Source organism: Ptychodera flava, chromosome 1 (genome assembly GCF_041260155.1).
Source record: "Ptychodera flava strain L36383 chromosome 1, AS_Pfla_20210202, whole genome shotgun sequence".
Lineage (NCBI taxonomy): Eukaryota > Metazoa > Hemichordata > Enteropneusta > Ptychoderidae > Ptychodera > Ptychodera flava.
In genome coordinates, this window is record NC_091928.1 from 18,976,489 (window position 1) to 19,001,415 (window position 24,927).

The 24,927-nt window shown below is 36.9% G+C and overlaps 2 protein-coding genes across 2 annotated transcripts in view; both read left to right on the top strand.

Moving 5' to 3' along the window:
- The window catches only part of LOC139143286 (VWFA and cache domain-containing protein 1-like), a 29,503-nt gene extending 10,778 nt beyond the window's left edge, over positions 1–18,725 (top strand). Inside the window, exons 6-10 of the mRNA XM_070713487.1 lie at positions 869–1,039; positions 12,616–12,704; positions 13,569–13,704; positions 14,409–14,570; positions 18,544–18,725. Coding sequence (XP_070569588.1) covers positions 869–1,039; positions 12,616–12,704; positions 13,569–13,704; positions 14,409–14,570; positions 18,544–18,725 — 740 coding nt within the window. The remainder of the gene's footprint in view (positions 1–868; positions 1,040–12,615; positions 12,705–13,568; positions 13,705–14,408; positions 14,571–18,543) is intronic.
- Positions 1–24,927, top strand: part of LOC139132056 (VWFA and cache domain-containing protein 1-like) — a 236,752-nt gene that overhangs the window by 195,057 nt on the left and 16,768 nt on the right. The window lies entirely within an intron of this gene.

Here is a 24,927-nt window from a genome sequence, read left to right on the forward strand (position 1 = left end):
AGGGCAGTGACTTTGAAAATGTTCTAGACTAATTAAACTAAGGTCATGATGAGTGTGGAGGAAAATGACCTACATAACATTATAATCATGATAGTCATCATCATTATTACATCATCCACAACAACATTTTCATTATCATCACTGTGATGATGATAATGATAATAACGTCGATGATGATGATTATGATGATGATGATGATGATGATGATGATGATGATGATGATGATGATGATGATTATGATGATGATCATGATGATGATGATGATGATTATTATTATATAGTTGTTGTTGTTTTATTCATTATGATGACAATAATGATGATGATAATGGTGATGGTGATGATGATGATGATGATAGTGATGATGATGATGTTGTTGTTGTTGTCGTTATTGTTGTTGTATTATAGGCATGCCTAGGTGGGGTAGTTAAGGATCATTACAAGCTTCTTTTAGTGGTGAATATCAAGTGGGTCAATCCTTCCAGAGTCCATGAGTGGAATTTGCAGCGGGTACTTGTAGATAATAGATACATGAGGTGTGAACAATAGTTGACAAGACCCATCTGCTACTATTCAATAGCTGTTTATTCTCATATTCCTTGACCATGTAGAACACAGTGTAATTTTCGTCCCTTTTTCCATTGTGTCGGTATAGCCTCTGATGAAGGTCGTCCGTGTACGTCCGAAACGTTAGGAACAATAAACATCTATTGAATGGTAGCAGATGGGTCTTGTCAACTATTTTTCACACCTCATGTAAGCTTTTTTGCAAACATGAATGTTATTGTTTAAGTGAATGTTAACATAATTAAGTAAGTACAGCATATGTGCCCTGCTTGGTGTCATTTGACTCTACTTTCTGAATTTCTAGATCATGTCATTTTGTTCCTGACGGATGGACATCCGGAAGACGCAGTGGCCGATAGTCTATCTGAAAGTGAAAAGGAAGCTCAGAGAAGACATGATATTATGGATACAATCAAGACAAGGAATGCTCAAATGGGGAATAAAGTCATCATCTTGACCTTTGGCCTTGGAAACCGTAAGAATTTTAATCTTAAAGATGGATCCTTTTTAAAAGTAGTCAGAATTGTACCTGTACTTTTTAGATCATGAACCTAACCCATTTTATGTCAATCGTCAGACAAATAGGTTCTCCTATCTGTATTTCTCACTGACAGATGTGAATGTTCACGCCAAATAATGTTATATAACTGAGGTTATAATGATATTTAGGGTTATGTGGTAGTGTGTTGGGGCCGGGAAGGCTAGTATTCCAATGTTGAAGGATGTAAAGATGACTGGAAGTAGCAAGTACTAAAATCTAAGATGCTACTTTATTACACTAAGCACTAGGCTACGTACATAGAGTGATGCTAAGCTAGAGACTGACTTGAGTACACTTGGGCTAAGACAGATATATATGCCCTCATGAATAATAATGACAGCTCATGAATGATAATTACATGACACTACGCTGATTCGCAGTTACCGAATCCGCAATTACTACATCTCTCCAATTCTCGTTGCTCTGATCTTTCGATGTATAGTACATAGAGTTGTTTCTATGTCCTTGTTGCAATACACCAGTTTATTTCTTTCTTGCCATTCTCTCAGCATGTTGATATGATAAACCCGCTTCAGTTTTCTACGGCCACCTCGCTCAATTCCGTAATCAACGTTCAAAACTTTCCTAACCACAGTGAATGGTCCTTGCCACTGAGCACTCAATTCATGCGTGCAGGAAGGCTAGTGTACAAGTACTTTATCACCGTTCTTAAAAGAAAGTTTTCTTGCTCCCCTATCATACCACCTGTTTTGTCGTGCCTGGGCTTTTTCCATGTTCTTCTTGACAATTTTTCTCATGTCGGCAAGCCTTTCTCGCATCGTTATTACGTATTGCGCCAAGTTTTCCTCCTGTGAACTTTTCTCAGTCCACTGATCCTTGATCACAGCGAGTGGTCCCCTTATACTTCGACCATACATTAGCTCGAAAGGTGAGAAACCGGTACTCACTTGCGGTACTTCTCTGTATGCAAAAAGAAGGTACAGCAAATATCAGTCCAGCTCCTTCAGGTCTTCTGCTACAAAATGTTGTAACATCGCCTTGAGGGTGCCGGTTAAACCTCTCAGTTAATCCATTTCCTTAAATGTGATATGGGCTAGTTTTAATCTTTGAGATCTTCAACTTAGCACACATATCAGTCATAAGACGCGACATGAAGTTTGTACCCTGGTCTGTCAAAATTTCACCAGGTAGTCCCATACGATCAATGCCATCGCAACAGTTTCAGCTTCCTGGTCTGGCATAGCCAAGGCCTCGGGATACTGAGTTGCATAATCCACAATGACTAAAATAAACTTATTTCACGTCGAGTTCTTTTCAAGGGACCCACAATATCCATTGCGATTAACTCGAACGGTATATTTATAATAGGCATCGAAACAAGAGGAGCTTTCTCAGATGCTCTCCGTTTTGCATTTTTTTAATATGGACTACTGTATTCTGCAACATCCTTGAAAATACTGGGACAGTGATAGCATTGTAGCAGCCTTTGTTTAGTCTTTTCAATGCCAAGGGGTCCTGACAGAGGTATGTCATTTGACACTCTTAGCAATGCATTACGGTATTCTGCCGGAATTACAATTTGTTTAACTTCACACACCTTATGAGAAGAAATCCACTTGCAATACAATAATTTCTCATGCCAGAAAACTCCAGTCTGATTTTCCGATGATTGATTTGCATCTGCATGCTCTCGCAGCTTTGCAAGAGTAGGATCGGCCGATTGAAGTTGTCTTAACTTATCCCGATCTAACCTGAATATTTCAGCATATTCCTGCTGACATTTTAACCCTCAAAGTGCCATAGACTTTATATGCATCCCACCCCACTGGCCAAGGACATTTTGAACCCAACAAGTCAAGATGCTAGGCTTCTTTTGACACATGCAGTTCATTTTATTCATGAAGAACCCACAATAACCCAAACGAATTTTACACCTAAGAAATTACCAAGCTCTCAGTATAATTTACATGTTTGATTGAACACATTTAGGGTGGAATATCGGGGTAAAAGTGCACATTTTTGGTTCAAAATTCAATGAAAATGATTAAAACATTCTGAAAATATATCTTATTGCTCAAAAACTTGAAATATTCTTAACATTTTCTCGTTGTGTAAAGACGAAAGTTCAGGTAAAAATTTTTACAGATTTATCATCGATGTAAACAGTAAACAAACAAACAAACAAACAAGTATTGGCATTTGTAAGTAATATAAATGCTCCCTTCTCTCTATATAGGAACACAAATGCGGAAATGTTTTTTAATACAATGTAACAAATATATTTTGAAAACTATAGGATATGGCGTTGCCCAATATTCATATGTTACTTATGTTTGTTTGTTCATTTCCTTTGTTTGTTTTAGTGGAAAGAGAAAGTCGTGCATTACCACCAATGCAAAATACACAGAAAAATCTTTGTGTATACTCATTATATTTGAATATGTTTGAAATCAAGTGTATTTTCTGTTTTTGTTGTGCATGCTATGTGTCATAAAAGTCTGAAAATAATCACAGTTGTTTGCATGACATGTAAACACAAACAATTAATTTGAATACACAGACAATCTGCTTCCATCTTACCATATGGTACATGCATGTAATCACTGGGAAAATGCAGCAATATCTAGCTATGGCATGGTGGATGATTGTTAATACACAAACAATGTAAGATTGAAAGTTGAAGACAACAATGCATCGTTACGATTTTTGATCAATAAAATTCAGTTTTGCAACCAGCTACAATCAGTTAAAGCCCGAAAATTCCAGCTTTTGGGTCTGAAGGCTTGGCCCCATCATGTCAGGATCGATCTTCAGTCAAATGTTCAAAAGAATGATCATGTCTTCTGACGAGAGTGCAACAAAAGTTGCCCACAAAATTGAAAGAAGCTTCAAGATATTGGCGGTACAAGTTCATACATGATTTATTTCGATCAAACAATGTGTTATGTACGTTGGAAATCTATCGCGAGTTCTTCACTTCAGTCTCCCTATGAAACGTACACAACTCAGTGACCACTATGGCTGTCTCCCATGTCGGACAGAGCACACAATGTAACATCAAAGTTTTCTTCACAGAAATATTGGGTTCTTGAGCATCAATCACTCGAAAATTAACAAGTTCGATTGAAATTTGATGAAAATCCGAACAAAAGTCTCCATATAAAGTGTTTTAACTTACAAGACTTTGATCACAGAGCACCGTCTGGAGCGTTCACCACTGCGTTCAGCAAGATCTGCTGTAGCCGCCATTATGGATCGTCACTCCACTTCAAAATCACATTCGACTGATGATCACCAAACTCTCCATTCTCCGTATATATTGTCTTAAAAAACCTTATATCCACCGTTTTTATCACTAACTAGGAGATACACTGACAAAATAATCACTGTCTTCCACATACATGGCTTGTAACAGAGTGCAAAATGCATCCCACTTGGGACGTACGCGTGAGCAATCAGAGCGACCTAATTAAATATGCGGGATAAAAATGAGTGACCGCTTAAGCAGAAAGGTTGCATAAATTACCGGAAATGTCCATATTTAAGCTAGATGATTTCATTATTTTAGTCCTTATATGGTACTGAAGTGGGTTCAAAGGGTAAGGATAGGATAGTCAGTGAGTTTAGTTAGGCAACAAGTTGCTGAGTTAGGCATTATTGAGCGATAAAGCTTGTCGATGTCTACATCGACGTGGCGTGGAACCCAGAAGTGAGCTGTCGATGTATACATCGACACGGCGCTGTAAGGGTTAATCAAGTGGACATATTCTTTGACACTTTACAAGTAACATCATCACTTTCCTTGTCACCATTGATGTCACTCAGATCTGATGAAGGCTCATCGAACGGCTCATCAAGGGCTGATGCATCATAGGAGGTATCATTACACTCACTCCCACTGTTTACATCATCCGCTTCACATTTTTTGAATTGTCCTCATCGAACAATCTAGAGATACCCAGCGAATCATCGTGTTCGTCACATGACCCATTTACCCAGAGTCTTGGATTTCATTGACCGTGTTAATGTGTTATGAAGCGCTGGTACTTTCGTCAGATGATTCCACTTCCTCATCAGGGTTATCATCACTTTGTTCCGCTTCACTGAGAGTCGGCAATTCCTCAACAGGTATTGCTCTCACGACAGACGCCTCATTTTGCTTAACTATAGCCTGGCGCTCATCCTGCGCTTTCTTTTAACATCTTGTGACCACTAACGCACGGCGATTCTGCAAGGCAAGAGCGTCCTCACCAAGCAGAACGTCCTTGGGTATACCTTTCCATACCTCAATACGTAAGGTCCAGTGAAAATTTCACTTTCGATGTGGGCTTTGACAACAGGCGCCTTGTGCACTGTTTCGTCTGCAAAACTAATATTGAAAGTCTCTCCAGGCAAATAGTTAGATTGTTGTACGACCTCTGGCTTTATCACGGTTTGACAACAACCCGTGTTCCTCTGAATACTTACTGGTTTCCCATCTCAACACCCGAAGTAAGTATTTCTCCCAAGTAGATACTCATTACCAAATTCAGCCAAAATATCGTAGCCTTTGTCGGCCTGACTTCTGACATGGCCAACGACCTTTGTCTTTGCTGAACCTGCATTTTATCAGACTTTTGTTTGGGACACTTGCCAAATGACCAGTTTTCCCCCAGTGTAAAATGCAGCTGAGGGCTTTGACTTCTCATAGTCAGGAGGCTTAGCAAAAATATCGTTACACGAATGATAAAAGTGCCAAATTTGCTGCAGATGTTTGCATATATGTGTAGATTAAAATTAAGTACTGCTCCAACAATTTGGGCCACCGAAAAGGATTCATGATGTCATAAATCCAAAATGGCCGCCATTCTATTGCTTAAAAATGGTAAAATACGGTTTATTCAGCCAGTTTTTTACTGTTTTTGAATAAACTTACACAAACATCCCAAATTACAAATAGGCCTACAACATAAAATTGATGCAAATCAATTATCATGATGACGTCATAAAGCCAAAATGGCCGACCAAATTCAAATTATCCCCATAGCCTAATATAGTCTGATAATGTTCAAATGGGCCTAAGCTTACTGTTAATTAAGCCTGTTTTCAGCTTTATAGTGCCTGAACTGAAATTTACACCCCACATTACAGACAACACATATAATTGAGGCAAATTAATTATTGTGATGACGTCATAAAACAAAAAGAGCAACCGAAATTACAAAATGGCCTATTATGAAGTTCACTATGCTTAGTACAATGACAAAATGATAGTTTAAAGGTAATGTACAATTTGTCTTGATGATCCATAAACTCAAAATAAGTGATGAATGAACTAAAACTTAGCCAATAAGCTCAACACAAGTCACAAACTATCATGAAATTATTGATTATTTAACAATGGCCGTTGCCTTAAAAACTGAATCAATATCAAGGAAATGAAGGCAACTTTACGCATCGATTCTACTACTTTTTAAAGTTGTGCAGTGAGTAGATCAGTAGTAGTGTGATTTCATGATAACGAAAAACATGGCGAGAAACCGGTGAATAAATCATGCCTTGACCCTGGTCATGCGACCTTGGTCCCTGAAAAATGGTTTTTATGTTTGTGATTTTAGTCATGTTCTCCCGAGAAGCCTTTTTCCGTTGCTGAATTTTCTTATTTTTTTGTGTCTCGATATGTGGTGATAGACACATAGTTTTGTGCTACAGTAGTTTTCTTTTGGAGGATGTGCTGGCCAAAAAGATCGTTTGGTCAGGCTTTTATGAACAAAGAGAATACTTTTTTGCCTTTTGAAGGTAGCTTAGCTTGCCTTTTTCAGCTTTCGTGAATTTTATGAAAAACGTCTCTGCTTTTCGTTTTTGGTCTCGTTTTGCTCTATGGAACCAAAAAACATAAAAAGCCAGGAAGAACATAAACAGAAATGGAAGGTTAACAAAGACAAGAACTCAGAAAGATTCTCAGATTCATCAGCAATCTTGCAAATCAAACCTTAACAAATGTTGCAATAAAAGCATTAAGCAAAGGCTTGAAATTTATTCCCACTCCGAAGTGCTTATACAGAAAAATTGTCGTATGAGATATCAACAAATTTATTCGCATCACAAGATTGTGCAATGTCATGAGAAAGAATCAATCAATCAGTCAATCATCTGTTCTAAGATAAGTCCATGTTCGACATTAATAACAGCGGGAAAACCAAAAATTGTAAAACTCTCTCGAAGCAACTTGGATCGATAGAGAAAATTCCATTCGCAACCCACATCAGAGAGAACATGATTCTAGCAAAAAAGACTGCTCTGAACAATCCGTCTAAAACCAAACAAATCTCAATAAAACCCATCAATAAACGAAGAGGCATAGTAATTGTGAATACGACAAATGACATTAAAGAAAGTTATAGACAGCTGCGAAATGTACACTATTACACTTGGCGACATAACTATACAGTGGATATTGTATATGAAATCATTTATCTACGACAAGAAGATCATTGACGAGATGATTTACAGTTTCCCCATTCCCATCAGTAGAATAATTTGTACACCACGATAGTATTTCCTGCCAAAAATACACAAAACCCAAGCAGAAGGAACAATCATCATCCAACGTCTCAATAGAAATGGCTGCTCGAGCCCAATAAACCAAATCTCGGAATTTCTAGACTTTGTCATAAAACCAATCGTCCAAAGACGACTTACATATGCCAGGGACACAAAAGCTACATTAACTAGTGAGAATCAATAAAAAAAAAGCAGGATGCGCTTACTATTTTCGAAACACCTGACATCAATTCTTGGTCTTTTGGCCAGAGGTCCACATATCTTTCTTTCATGAATTTGACTTTGTTTGTGTACCGTCTATTTACTGTCTGTTCTGTGCTGTTTTGTGTCTTTGTTTACAACTATTGTCTTACGAATTCTGACCTAGTGTTATTGGATTATGGATTGGTATTATTGCGATTATTCTATCGACAAAATCTCATACCTTGATCTTGTAGTCTTCAAATGTCAGAGACGCAATCGAGAGAGATGGCTCGATTTTAAAACCCACACAAAATTATCTGACGATATTTATCTGCCACCAACTTTCAAATGCTTCATTAAAGGTGAATTACTCAGAATTACGAGATAACAAAAAGAAAGACATAGCTAGCATCAAAAAAGAAGTTAATGTAACAAAACGTCAGCCATCCTTCATCAACAAATAAGAGCAATGATGTAACAAAAACTTGTCAGCACAACCTCATCAAGACCAGCCTAATCAAACAATATGATTAGAAACTGGAAAAGATTGAGGGGCGATTAAATGCTGGCAATCACTGCATGAAAACGCAATAATACAGATAAATCCACATTAATCAGTTGCCTGTATTATAGAATAATACACGTGAATACACATGAATCCACATGAATATAGGCTTGCTGAATACAAACTATGTATTCGTGACTGTATTCATCTGTATATGCACTCTTCAGCTAAAATACAGGCAATAATCCATGCTAATACAGTAAGTATTATAGTGTTTTTATGCAGTGCATGTTTTCCAGAAAACCTATAATAACGTATAAAGGAAGAAACACACAAAATATCCTCCTTCAAGTAAAATTCAAACACAAGCAACGTACAAATGAACGGTCTGAGCAATAATTCACGCAACAATCAGACCACAACATAATGGTCTTAGCATCTCTCTTTGTTGAACAATGGCTACCATCAAACTGAGCATGTAGGAATATAAAACCATTCAAGAGAAACCATATTGATCTAGTCACTATACCGTATCACAAGCAAAGGTAGAACCAGTGTGTGAAATTGCCTTCATTTCCTTTATATCGATTCGATTTTTCAAACACAGACCATTGTTTAATAATAAATAATCTCATAAGAGTTTGTTACTTGTGTTGAACTTATTGACTAAGTTTAGTATATTTATCTTTTATTTTGAGTTTATGGAATACAAATTGTACATAAACTTTGAACTATTATTTTTTTCCGTAAATGGGCTATTGTACCAAGCACAGTGAACTTCATAATGGGCCATTTTGTAATTTTCGGTTGCCATTTTGGTTTATGACGTCATCTCAATAATTAATTTGCATCAATTATATGTTTTGTCTGTAATTTGGGGTGTAAATTTCAGTTCAGGTGTTAAAATGCTGAAAACAGGCTTAATAAACAGTGTTTTACCACATTTTGGCGTTATGACGTCATCATTATAATTAATTTGCGTCAATTCAATGTTTTATTTGTAATTGAGAATGTTTGTGTCAGTTTATTCAAAAGAATATTGAAAACTGGCTGAATAAACCGTATTTTACCATTTTTAAGCAATATAATGGCGGCCATTTTGAATGTATGACGTCATCGAGCCTTTCCGGTGGCCCAAATTTTTGGAGCAATAGCTAATTTTGATCTACACACATATGTGAACCTCTGTAGCAAATTTGGCACTTTTGTCATCAGTGTAACGATCTTTCTGTTTTCTGTTGCTAAGCCACCTGACTATCACCGCTCTGCGACGAGTTATCAGACTTCTTTTCCTCATCCTTTTGCTGCTTATTTTATTGTTAAAACTTTTGAAACCCCACTTCCGCTCAGTCTGATCGCTAGCAGCGCCAGAATGAGCAGATTAATATATCTCACCAAGTTTTACCACTCCTTGTAGTTTTCGGATCCCTTTCCTTCATCCATGTTTGCATTCGTTGGGCACGCCCTCAACTAATTGCTCGATTATAAATAGTTCACATACCCGTTCATACTTTTCGTCACCTCTTAAGGACGGAATCCCACTTGTTTCCATCCAGCGGTCAAAAGTATCGGCAACAATATCATAACAATATCGGCAACAATATGTCTCTTCATCTGTATGTTTGCAAGCTCTAAATTTAACTCTGCATGACTCTCTGGTGAGCTCATATTTCCTAGGTATGGCCACCTTGACCTTATCATAATCCGGCGCTTCGTCTTCTTTCAACATAGAATATGTTTCCTGGGCCTTGCCGACGAGAGTCGGAGCTAATTTCTTTGGCCAAATCCTCTCAGGCCAACTATACGTTCGAGCTAGCCTCTCGAATGTACGAAAATGTGTGTCAACATTATCATCTTCTTTAAATTGAGGGAGTTTAGCAGTCCAATCATTGAACTCACGATCCGCGTCATGCAAACTTTCCTTTGCTTTTAGCTCAAGTTCTTTCATTTTCAAATCGAGCACCAGCTGTTCTCTTTCTGCCTACGATTCCTGTTTTTCTCTTTTCTTTTTCTTGCTCGCGTTTTTCTTTTTCTGCGTTTATACGCATCCATTCCAATTCTATACGCTTCTTGTGATTTGCCCGCTCTTGTGTATACAAATTCGATTTGAGCTGAAGAATTTCTTTTTGGTGCAAGAGGTTTTCATTTAAATCTTTTCCATTTAAACCACAAGTTGCGCCATAATCATCATTAGGCTCTCTCTTAACTTTCGTTTTGTCTTGGACTTCTGACATACTGGAAAACTTACTTTAGTATCACTATTAGACATAAGACCCCACCCAGCTAGTGTGAATTTCTTAATTGAATGCTAGTATTTCCCATGGCTTCTTATCTTTGTTTTTTGCCGCTAATGAAAAGATACACAAGTGCACAATCACAGAAATGCAGATTTCCTGTCGTACGATTTACACTGGTACTTAGTTAAGGGGCGTTCACCCCAGAAAAACAAGCTATCTTTAGATCTTTAAGATTTTGTTTCAATAGGTGTTTATATTAGTACTTACAGTCTTTTGCGTCAACAGGGTGTGTCTTCCCGCGTATACTGAAAGATTAATTAAACACTGAAACAAAAAGATTGTGAAAATTTCCTGCACACAGAAATTTTCCAGAAATTCAAAAGTCATGAAAAGCAAGTCCGGTTGCTTTAATGACAGTGTCCACGGCAAAGTTCAATTAAGTTCACTTCACACAAAAGTTCTTTTGTCTTCTTAATTGTCCACCGTTGACTGTGAACTGGTCTTCTACTGGCGATGGTTGACTTTTCCGCTAGATGTCTTGTCCTTGACAGTGCTAACAGTCCAACTTCCCGTCTTTGGTTTATTAGCTCCGTACACACGGCAACGTCTGAACCAGTATTAAGTTGATCAGCAAATTCAGTTCTGCTAGACTATCTCAGTGGACCGGAGACTCTGCTATGCTGGCACACACCAATACATATACAGGACAACAATCTCTCCACTGCAGATAGCACTTTCCAAAGTTTTCCCGTTTCTTTCAGCAGTAAAACTTGCTGCTTGTAGCAATGTCAGATTACAAAAGCTATAGAAGCATTCGTTCCGAGTCTCTCAGCTTTAAGTAGCACACAGTTATTTGTTAAAGTTCCAAGCGTGTCTCACACACGCTTATAAGTATCTTAAAGTACTTACAGGTTAAGCTTTGTTACAACCAGATTTCCTCCAAGTCCGTCTTGATAATATGAGTTAGAATCTCATTAAGTTGGCACCAATGTGATATAACCGAGGTTATGATGGTATTGTCGGTTACGTGGTAGCGTGTCAGGGCCAGCAAGGCTGGTATTCCAATGTTGAAGGGATGTAAAGACGACTGGAAGCAGCAAGTACAATAATTTAAGATGCTACTTTATTACACTAAGCACTAGGCTACGTACATAGAGTGATGCTAAGCTGGAGACTGACTTGAGTACACGTGGGCCAAGACAGATATACATGCCCTCATGAATAGTAATGACAGCTCATTAATAATAATGACATGACACTATGTCACAAATAGAGACTCGCCACAGAAGATAACTTGAGGAATTGTCTCTTGATTTTTTGAAGAGTAAAAAATTGTAAACAGTTGTCTCAAGGTTGAAACGATACTGTAATGCCTACTGTCATCGACATGAACACGTTTTGAGAAATAACGTTTGGAACAGTGTTTTTAGGAAAGGTTCTTCTCCCATAAGATATAGAAGTCTATAAATGATGACGTCAGCTGAGCTCAATTAGCTGTTACATATTGATTTAAGTTCAAGTGATGTTCTTCTGTCTGTAAAGTGCAGTTTCTTGTTTAACTTATAGAATAATATCGAAAATCTCAGTGTTCAATTTGTCAACAATGTTCAAGAGAAATTCATATTATTCCTGCGAACAATAACATTGTGCTCACATTTTTGAGAAAAAATCACTCCTTATTCAAACACATGCGGGAGAGAATAAAGAAATGTGATTTTTATGGCGCACAATTAGTAAAAATACCATCAAAGGTTAAAGTTATGAGCCCATGGTGGTGAGGTAGTGATCACGCGCTCTCTGTTTGCCGTTCAGCTGATAAGCAAATCAATAAAAATCTCTATATTCAAATTTCTTTTTAAGCATTGGTGAAAAAACTATCACTGGAATTTACATAGGGATTTACATAGGGACACAATAAGCAGTTACATGCAGTAACACACACATTATAGACAAGAATATGAATTTGGTCAGCACAATGACTCTAGATATTAATCAAAACCAGAGACTGTTTTGTATATAAGACATCACTTTTACATACTGCTATATTTCTTGGATTGCCACTTTGTCTAAATGAATTACAGAATTGGACGAGGAACTTCTTGAAGCAATGGCGAAACAGGATGGTACTGATTTTGACATTCCTAGAAACACGAGTGCTGGAGAAATTAAAGTAAGTATCAGCGTTGCTTAATTTCGCTACAAAATTGCAATATTTTACCAAATTTGTGTCGATCAGAGACAGTTTGATTCAAAGGGTCTGTCTTAATATGTAAAATGTATCATGGAATATCATTCACGTATGAATGTTCATAAGTCATATGGTTATTATATGAAACCGGTGCTTATTCTTGAGGGTTTCCCAGAACAAAACGTTACAAATGGAGCATTCCTGTCGTTATTTGTCATAGAAAAACCGGCCTCATATCATCTGAAAGGTCTCATGAAAGTATACATGTATGCGCTTTTTGTCTATATTTTATGCACATTTACAAGAATTAGTGTAAGCAGTATAGTATTGTAAGTCACGTTTTTATTGTTTTAGTTTGTTGATTTTTAAAATCGATAATTAATATCAATAAAAGTGAAGAAAGTTGACACATTTTCCATGCTTTATATCGTTTTGTTTCATTTTTGCATGCAGTCATTTATTTTCGCACGAAGATAAAGTAGTAAATTTGACTTTTTTGTGCCTCCCAAGAAGTTCCAATAAAGCTATACTACATCTGAAATCAAGAAAATAAAGTAACTGTCAGAAGATGTTTCTTAAAACGTTCGCCAATTCACTGCCATACAGTTTACCTGCACGGCGTATAACTAACAGATGACTTGTACACAGTAAATGATCCTTATTTACATCATTCTTATTAGTTTAGGTTATTCCTAGGCAGGTGATTTGGTATCCTAAATGGTGCAATCTCAACTCAACTAAGCCTTCAAACGTTCCCATAGATTGCTTTTCTGTTTAAAATGTGTATTTGCTCGAATAAAGTTACAAATACGTATGCGTATACTATGTATGATATTTTGCTTCAAGGTTGGCAGATTCACCAAAGTTACCAACCCAAATAACCTTCGAGCTGAGATGGCATCCTACTACAACTTCTTCTCAACAGGGGTTATCACTGACAAACCAGTATTCTCGGTACCGCACCAAGCCGCATCTGGTATAGGTAGGTAAGAATAAGCAAACAAACTGTTTGTAGACAAGGGTAAAAAAACATTGATGTTGTCAGAAACTGAAAAGTGTGACCCACCTACAGAACTTCAGGTTCGTCCTATGGTCACGGTTAGTCAGAGCTTGTCTGAGGATAACTTCTATGATAAATACATACAAACGTCCTCCAATCTTAGGATGATGTTTAATTACACTCTAGCTTAACGTGAGCTCAATGTTCTTGACCTTTCGAGTGACAATCGCAATCGTATTTAGGACGAAAATGTATAGGTTACACCAAATTTGTGATATCATTTTGTGTTTTGTTCCAACGTCATAGTTCCCATTTTTTCAAAGCATATTTATGTGTATTCTTTATGGTACGAAAATAAAATTATAGCCCGTTCAATTATTGACAGAGAATGCTCACTAGGGAAGAGTGTTATTTAAACACACAATAAAAATTTTCACCCCTTTACTACCAACATACAAATATAACACAGTCCATTGGGTATTATACACTTTGAAAAGACAAATGATATTCAAAAAAGTATTGTCTTCTTGAAATTAATGTACAGAGTGCCATCTACCTATGCAGTTAAATCGTCCACGAATAGCAATGCACTTTCGATGACCAAATACTGTGGTAGTTCTATGGAAGCGATGGTGTCCATAAATATAATGCACGATCATGATGTAATCATTTCTTGTGTTCTACAGGTTTGATAACTACGGTGGCTCTTCCAATATTAGAGGGTGGTAAGTTGGAAGGAGTTGTTGGGGTGGCCATCACCTTGCAAGATCTGTTTGCCGACGTTACAAATTTCCAAGAGGGCCAATCAACGTACTCGTTCATCTACGAAGTAAAGAGTAAAGCAATGGGTGAGTAAACCTCTGAGAGCGCGTGTCTATCTGTAGTCTTGATTAGCCAATATCAGCCAGTGGCTCTACCTATTGACAGGCAACATTATTGTTGTTTTTGTCGTTTACCCTGTCGCAAGTGTACGTTGAGTATTACATTCCTTGATGGATGTATCCCCTTTCAAAATACCTGCAAGGTTTAAACAGCTTCTGACTGGTTCGACCTGGCCAAAGGTGGTTAAAAATTATGTAAGTCTCCCACAGACAGACTCAGTGCTCAGTAACTATATAGTCACCATATCTATGCAGATCTCCATACCTGAAGTACTTAAGGTAGTTGGGAGCTATGCAGTCACAGTTTGGCATGTCTGATAAATAATTTTGACTCACTTTAAAATGGCGACAAATGATCTTGAACTTTCAAAATCTTTGAATCCAAAGCCGAATGAAGTAAGAGATGTGAGAAATTTATTTGGCACAAAGACAGGGAAGCAATGATAAAGATTACACATTATGCTACAAATACGCTGGAAACAGATTGTACTGAACCCAGTCGCCGCACAGCGGCATCATAAAGATCCTTTAGATACCATAAACACAATCATAATGATATGTGAGGAAAGTTCGATGCCATTTGTTTCACTTGGCACAAGGGTGAGCAAAAGCAAAAATTTCTATCCCATATATATGTACCTTTCCCATAATTTACAAGAGTTTTTAGCAGAAGGTATAGGGAATGATTTGTGTACTTAACTTCAACTGGAAACTCCCAAGGCTGAAGTTACCTGGAATTTCACTGCATATTAAAACTGAAACACTTTTCGGGAAAAGCGAAATCCGATAACCAGTTGAAAAGTTGCTACAGATAAACAGAAATGAATAATATTGAACTTACAAAATCCTTACTAGCCATCCCGTAGTATTTATGTGATTCAGTAAAATGAAAATACCATTATAGGTCTAGAAGGTGTCAAAGAACGAAGTAAACTCCTCTAAACAACATTTAATGTCTAAATTGGTGTAGTCATTGGTTTTCAAATGTACTATAAACAGAACTGTGGATAAGCATGATCTGCCAGTTGGTGATATCAGTATAAGAGAGGAGAAAACCATGGGTAATGAAAAAAGCCAAAACTTTGAGTAAATATAGGGACATATAGCGCAAATGTTATCACTGAGCGATTTGAAAGACCTGAAAGGTATTAATGCAGTTAAGCATAAGTAAATGAAGAAAAACGTTACAATCTTGTGTTAGATAGTAGTGAGTACATAATAGAACTCAAGCCAAATGACATAACACTGAGTGATTGGCAGGATCTGAAAGGTGTTGATAAAGGAAAGAAGAGAAAATATAGCTGCAAGCAGCGATGTCGGGGCCCGAACAATGTAAGTGGGTAAAAGAAGTTGAAGATCGTTAATGAGGTAAAAGGTCATCTTGATCACTTGTCTTTTTTGCAGAAAAGGTTTGTTCCCATTGATATCCCTTTCCACCAAAAATCAGATCACTACGTTTATTGGCTAGCTCAAAATTAGATATGTGCATAATTGGTGATGTAAAGGATGCGGGACTATAACGTAACCTATCCTACCAAATACAAACGGTATAACACTTGTAGTTACTGATTTATTGACTTTTGAGAAATCAAGGTCAAAATAAACCTGGTCATTTGATATTTTATCAAATAGTTTTCCTTCCATACTTGCCCCTATTTACAAAAAAAAATCAGACGCTTGCTCAGAATTAGATATGCGTATAATTAATGGACACAGGAAATTGCATAATTGGATCTAGAATAGTTATCCCTCTGTACCATTCATCAGACCTCTAGGTCTATTGGGTAGACTAGAATTATAAATGCACATATTGAACAATGCACAAGATGTTACATCATAAGGTCTACCATCCTACCAAATATGAAGGATATCACCCTTGTGGCTACTGATTTATGGGCATTAAATTGTATTTGAGGTCAAAGGTCATTGAAGTCACGTGTTATTTTTTCAAACATTTTTGTTCCCATAGTTATCCCTGTATACAAAAAATCAGACCTCTAGCTCCCTTGGTGAAAGGTCATCGGTCTCACGTGATATTTTGTCAAAAATCCTTGCTCCCATAGATATACCTTTGTACAAAAAATTGGACCTCTAGCTCTATTGGCTAGCCTGGAATTAGATATATGCATAATTAATAAGGTATATGATGTGACACCATAAGTTTACCATCCTCTCAACTATATAGCCATTGAAGCTACTGATTTATAGGCGTATATGTATATTTGAGGTCAAAGGTCATCGATGTCACGTGATAGTTTATAAAAAATTCTTCTCCAATAGATATGCCTGTGTACGAAAAATCAACCTCTAGCACTATTGGGTAGCCTAGAATGATATATGCACATATATAATGTGGCACAAGGTGTCGCCCAATAAGGTCTACTATCCTACCAAATATGGAGGATATAGACCTTGTGGCTACTGGTTTTTAGCCATGTAAGTGTATTTGAGTTCAAAGGTACTCGAAGTAAATTTTTAACTTGTACTTTCGTCTTTGACCTACAACATATCGTTATTCCCATGACATCACTAATTTTTTTCGACCACTTGTGCATGATTATTCTACTCGTAAAGTCCTTGCTGGAAATGTTTGTATCCCAAAACATAATCTCACACTCACACAAAATCAAATTACGTTCGTCGCTGCTGCAAAACATTGGAACTCACTTCCCTCCTCAATTAAACAGACAACATCAAGACAAAAATTTAAAAAGGCGTTGAAACAAACTCTCCTCTATTCTATGGTTGATTGATTTAGTTTTTCTTCCTTCGTAATATGTCAGACTTCATTTCTTTTCAATAAGTATTTTCAGTTATAAATGTTGTTGTATTGTTTCTTTTTTATTTCCTGATTTCATCTCTTTTCCTAAATTGTGATATTCCTTGTTGCTCTGTTTCCCCCACCAATTCCGATTTATTTTGAAGTTATTTCTTTATGTATTTAGTATCAGAGTATGCACCTATTTTGTTCTACATGTATAATATTTTTGCAACTCTTAATACCTTCATTATTTCGCGCCCATAGATTTCCTCTGTATACCAAAATCAGACCTGTAGCTCCATTGGCTAGCCCGGAATTAGATATGCGCATAAGGTACATGATGTGGCACAATAAGGTCTACCATCTTACCAACTATGAACGCAAACGCCATTGTGGCTACTGATTTATAGGCATAAATGTATATTTGAGGTCAAAGGTCATCGAGATCACGTGGTATTTTGTCAAAAATCCTTGCTAAAATAGATATGCCTGTGTGACAAAAATTGGACCTCTAGCTCTATTGGTTAGCCCAGAATTAGATTTGTACATAATAAATGAGGCACATGATATGTGACACAATAAGGTCTACCACCCTACCAAATATGAACTCTACAGCGATTGCGACTACTGATCTATAGGCAAATAAGTATATTTGAGGTCAAAGATTATCGTGGTTATGTGATATTTTGTCCAACAGCTTTGTTCTGAAAGTTAAGAAGATGATTTTTGATTTTTGATTTTTCAAATGAACGTTTATTACTAAAATTAAACTCCTGTACAGAAAAGTACATATCAAATCAATTCAAATTTTGAGACGAAAAGCATAAATGAAATCAGACAAATGCGTTATAGCAAATGATGGTCAATTACTGAAAAAAACTAAGCAAAGTTGGACTCTTTAAAAACCAGCAAAAACTGCAAAATGGCTATGACACTGAAGCTGGAGCGAGACGGAGAGAACTGGTGAAAAGGCAAACAGGTAGCTATATCACTTGCAACATAGGGAAGGATACCAATTAAATCTGAAAAAAGCACAATTTTGTCATTGACAGAAGGCAAGATGCGAGGTGCATGAAAATTCTCCACTGAATAGGAGAAAGCAAAACAAAGTTCCGAAACAAGAAAACAGCAACAGAAATTTGCAAAGAAATAGAACAAAAAACACCTTACATCTTGCAGAAAAATGCCGCCTAACCGCCAATGAGAAGGGACATGCCAACCAAGAATTTTCTCAACTGACTACCCCCTCTCAATCCGAGGAGTACGGTGCCCAGGACGAGTTAGGTTTTGGCAAAAGGGAAAGTGTGCTTAGAGGTGAAAGCACACAAAAGAAAGAAGTGTTTGTAACAAAATTGAAGTAATAGTAATTCCATCAATGTCTACGGAAGCAATGATGTCATTAATACACTAAATGTTTTTGAAAGCACTTACGTTTGAATTTAGCGTGAAGTAATTATATTCTTCTTAAATACGAGAACAAGCTCGCCTTTTAAAAACAGAAACAAGCATATTACTGATTGAGGGATCATGACCATTAATTGCATTTTGTCTCGTCACATGAATTGCAATTATAGCTGTCGTAAAAAGAAACTTTAAAAGCGCAAAAGTATTCTTGTCCATGTATGATTTATGAAAGGATGGACCTAAAACAAACCACGAGTATAAAATCTTGCATTCCTGACCAAGAAAACGGTGACTGAGTTTACGAAGGAGAATAAACACAGGAGAAAGACGAGGGCATTCTAAAAAATGTGTAAAAGGTCATCTCTGGCACTACAGAAAATACAATCAGAGGATGAGCTATACCCAGAATGGAACATAAACGAGCCAGTTGCGTACGCATCGTGGCAAAGACACCATTGAAGATCTCCTTTTTTTGGAATTGGACTGAGATAACAAGAAGTGGACAAAGGTTTGATATTTTCAGAAAGTGGAAGAGGATCTCTCCAAACTGTATCTTTACGTTTATTGTTCCCATAAAAATTGGACATAATGAAGAATTTATATATGCTACCCTTTTCAAATTTAAACAAGGGACAATTAAAAATAAAATAGTCATCAGTGCCTTAACAAATAAGTTCGAAAGAGTACGAAGGACGATGACAAGAATGAACGTCATCCAAATAAATTTCCTCTTCAAAATAACTTTAGATTTTGTTTTTCCAATCACAGGGAATAGAAGCAACCAACGTCTTGACAGTATTTGTTAAAATTCTATCCGAAAGAATAGAAATAATGTTTTTAAACAGGCTGAGGGAGCGCCAAGTTTTTTGGAAAGGGTCAAAAAGATCTCCAACTTTTGTAATGCCAGCACTGATAAAGTGATTAACAAGAGTACTATCAAGAGGGTTTGTAAAACTAACACAATCGTTGAAAAAAAGGGCTTCATGGAAGATATCTTTGATTGAAAGGGGTCCACCTTTTCTCAGGAAAATACATGACTTCCAGACTCTCAAAAGCTCAAGATAAAAATTAGGTAGAAATTCTGGAACAGACTGAAAATTCACTGTAAATAGTTGAGAGGTGTACTTGAGATTATCAACACTTCGAAAATAAAAATCAGCAAACAAAAATGAAGGATGATCCAGACCTGAATACAAATATCTTTGAAGATAATTTAACCTGAAAGCTTTCACACGTGAAGAGAGATCGATAAGATTTTGCCCTCCTAACTTCAATGGAGCAAAAACTGTTCGACTTGGCAACCAATGTTTTCCTTGCCAGAAGAAATCAAGAAATTTGTGCTGAATTTCATCAATGATAAAAGCAGGAGGACAGAGGCAAATTAAACGATGAAAGAGTTTAGTTGCAACAAGTTGATTAATAACGATAATACGGCCTTGGAATGACATAGCAGGAGCATATCTGTTGTAACTTATTGTCAATCTTTGTAACACACTCACTGAAAAATACTCATTACTGTTGCCCAAATAAGCACCAAGGACTTTGAGACCAATACTATCACAAAGAATTTCAAGTGGATGATCAGCACGTCCACGCCATGAGCCGATCCAAAGACCTTGGGACTTACGATAGTTAATTTTTGCATTACTGGCATGCTCAAAAGATAATGATGACTGACACGATCAAAAGCTTTTCCTGGTCTAAAGAAAGAATACCACGAGGAAGATTCATGTCATTATGAAATGAATGCAATCCCTAATTAAATGAATATTGTCAAAGATCTCCTGGAACAGTATAACTTTGATCTACATAAATGATATCTTGCAAAACTTGCTTCAAGTGAAGTGATAAAGCTTTAGTGAAAATTCTATAATCAGAGCAAAGGAGCAAAGTTCTTAAAAAGGGAGTTATCCCCTTGTTTCGAAGGAGTGTGATAACAGCTGTACGACAGGACGTTGGAAGAAGGCCATCGGAATTGACTTTTGAAAAACCTGGTGAAAATCTTTCCCCAGAAGAGACCAGAATATTTTATAAAATTCACAAGGTATGCCATCAACACTAGGTGTTTTTACCATTTGCAATGTTCTTGAGTGCGAAGGTGTACTCATCAAGACTAATGGGTTCATCAAGTTGAGTAACTTTGTCAGCAGGGAGATCATGAAGCAAAGTATTTTGTACTTCAGGTGAAACAGGCTCAGCAGTAAAAAGGTTTTGATAAACTGGCGAGTAAGTTGACGAATTTCTCTCTAATTTTCAGTAATTGTATGATCTTCACGTTGGAGATGAGTAATGGATTTACGACAGCCTTTGTATTTTTCAAGAAAAAAGATAAACTGTGAATTAGTATCAGAATCATTGAGCTGTTGAAAACGAGAACGAATAACTGTACATCTGGTATGAATCAATGTTTCAAAAGTATGACTTTCCTCAATAAGCCTTGTTTTGAACGTTTAAAGTGATGAACTCGTTCAGCGCTGTACAGCTGACTTAATTCTTTAATCTTTTGTTTTCCTGTATCCCACCAAGACTGAAGAGAAGAAAACCTGTCCTTCTCATTTCGCCAACCTTCCCATTCCTTAAATAAAGTACAGTAATTTTCATCGTTAAAAAGACTAGTATTGAGACACCAAACTGGATTTTTGTTGACACTCGAATTCATAGTTAAAACAAGAGAAACAAGAGAGTGATCAGATAAATCAGTAGGAGAGTCAATAGACACAGATTTAATTTTCGAAGTCAACCTCTTGTTGATGAAGAAAGTATCAATGCGACTTTTTTGCTCTCCTCTCTGCCACGTAAAATTTTGAGCCTGTTTATGAAAATAACGCCAGGCATCAGAAAGCTTACAACGATGGACAAGCGAAGAAAAAACTTGCAAAGACTTTAAATGAGGTTCAATATGAGACGACCTGTCTAAATCAGGAACAAGAGTACAATTAAAGTCTCCCCCTATGACAATATTTTCATTGTCAAGATCAAAATCAAGGAGAAATTTACGAAGACTTTGAAAGAAAATACAACGATCATCTCCACTTGAAGGAGCATAAATATTGAGCAAATGAAAGGAAGTGTCATCCATCTTAATATGTAAATGAAGAAGACGACCCTGGACAACATTTTTTACAGAAACAACATCAACATTTTTGTTTCGCAGAAACAGCACTGCAACCCCAGCAGAGTTACTGGTACCATGTGAGAAGTAAATAGGCGCGCGCCAAACGACTTGCCACTGAGCCTGATTAGCCACTGTAGAATGAGTTTCTTGTAAAAAATAAAATCAGCGTGATGATTGGACTTCAATGAAGACAAAATGTTGTACCGTTTTAAAGAATCATGACACCCATTTACGTTCCAAGAAATGAAACTTGCCATCACTAGACAAGCAAAGACAAGAACGATTTTACTTCCCATATTTAGTAATTGCCAAGCTTTTACATTGTCTAACATGTTGTTGTAACTTTGTCACAAGATTATGGATATAAAACTCTTTGTTGACTAGTGACAAGATCTGACCTGCGTAAGTTAACAAATGACTTTATGAGAACTTTGAAATCTGAGCAGTAATCTTTACATTTTTCTATCATGTTTTTAGAGCCTTTAATGTCTTCTAAAAACTCAAGCAAATTAGATGGCTTGATTTGCAGCTTTTCCTGAATTTCTGATAGGTCAGAATTTCAGACGAAACAGACTCATTATCCTGATCAGAAATTTTGCTGAGAACATCAAACGAGTTTGATGTTTTCACTCCTGACCAAATAAACTGACTTTAAGAATTTTTTCTCGGAGACTGAGACTGAGACATAAATAAGTCCTGAGAATAATTCATATTGACACCTGAAAAAGGAGTCTCAGGAAACTCAAGGGAATGAGATTGAACTAGTGAAGATGATGACAATGAAGGCGGGGGTCGAATGATAAAACGGGAGTAGAGGGGAGCGGAGAATACGAAGGCGAAGCAGGGGTTCGTACCCTGTCTTCATCGGCATGGACGTTAACGTTTCAGCAGAGTTAACACCTTTTTCTTTTCTCTTGGGCGTCAGTGCATTGACTGTTTTTACTGGTGAGCGATCTTTGATGTAAAGAATTTTCATCAACAGATGTAACTTTGTGAGCGGACTCTGATTGTGCCTCATTGTTGTCAACAAAGCGAGTTGACGTTGAGGCATTAATTAATGTTGAGGTATTAATTTCTGGGGTATTCATATGCTGATCAACACCTTCATTTGCATTTTCTTGACTTTCAACAATATCAATTAGACCTGAGTTTCGTCCACACAAGAATCGTTTTTCTGAATATTGCCTGTGTCATTACCGTTGTTTTCTGACGATCTACAGTTGGGACAATGTTTACGGATATGACCTTTTAGTCAACAATGAAAACAACGCAGTTCATCGACAGAAACCTAAACGGAATGAAAACGATCAGCATATTTGATCTGATGTTCTCGTTATGTAGCAAAACATGAACTTGTCGTCTAAACGACTTTACATGCTTCAGCGAAGCGTTTTTACAACCAAGAGGGATTGCTTTTATATGTCCAACAACTCTACCAAGTTTCCATAAATATTCTTCCAAAACTTCATCAGGAATGAAAGGAGGAACATTTGACAGAATTAATTTTGAAGCCGGTTTCACCATGTGTTCCACATCGACTAATTCATCAAACAAAGCGAACTTCGATTCAACAATGTTTTCAACATTACCGAGTGTTGCTAAAAACACAACAACGGACTTATTCATTCTAGATGCAGCAATAACATTTTCACTTCCGACTTTCTTTGCAATTTCTTCAACATAGCTTTCAACGGGAACACCTTCAATATTAGTACACCTGACAGCATGCTTGCGTGTCAGATTCCGAAATGGCTTGTCCTCCGGGTGGCCATATGGCCGACCACGGGTTAACAAATGACAAAAACAAGACCCAAAAGAACTAAACACTACTCACAACATAAACTGATGACAATTGACGAAGGATGGCACTTCTCACAGGTAGAAATTCAAAACAAGTAGGAGCCCTTCTTCTGTACGTCTATCGAATATGGCGGAAGAAGAAGAAGAAGAGAAGAAGAAGAAGAAGAAGGTTAAAGATCCAGAGTAAATACAAAGGGGACCAGCCGTACATAGGGCTTGGGCCCTAATGATTGACAATCTTCAAATCTAGAGTACAAAGCATTAGTTAACAGCTTATTTGAATTTTACGAAGAAAATACAGAAAGCCGTAATGTGAAAATGTGAAAACAAGAACCCTCCTCAAACAATAGCAGTTCTTACACTTAAAGATAGATGCACTGATATATATGGTACCTTGACAGGACGAACACTGACACATCCTCTGATGCCTGCACCGAGCACTGTGGAGGAAGATTCGGTGTTCGTTCATATTACTTCATTGGAGAGAGAGGCCGACTTTGAAGAAAATGTTTACAAAGTGTCACTGGGGTGAGTTGTCTTTTGAAAAAAAATTTGGTGTTCTTGGCAGGCTATTCCGTATAAATACTCTGCAAGAATTAATATGTGTCATAATACTATCTTTGGAGAGAAAATAAAAATAATACATACATATAAATGTATGTATACAGGTCAACCATAAATTAATTGGTACAGATTTACGTGTAGTTATGTCTGCACTAAGCTACTATTCACAACAATTTACTTTACTGACAGGGAACTAGTAGCTACAAAGTCACGATGTACAGGCAAGTGTTGCTTACTTTGCAGTAAAATCGCTTCTCGGCATCCATTTGTTGCCTCCTTCATATAGTTTGGTGTGGTGTAGTGTAGTGTAGTGTAGTGTAGTGTAGTGTAGTGTAGTGTAGTGTAGTGTAGTGTAGTGTAGTGTAGTGTAGTGTAGTGTAGTGTAGTGTAGTGTAGTGTAGTGTAGTGCAGTGCAGCGTAGTATCGTGCATGTAGTTCAATGTTATCGATGTCAAATTATGTTTAAATTATGTTATATTATTATATTGTTGTGTTTTATTGTTATTTTATTGTTATGTTATTTTTTGTGTTGTTTTTTTTGTCATATTATATTGTTATGTTATGTGTTTGTGTCACAGTATGTTATGTTATGTTATGTTATGTTATGTTATGTTATGTTATGTTATGTTATGTTATGTTATGTTATGTTATGTACGCCCGCTTCTTTGGCAGAACTGATG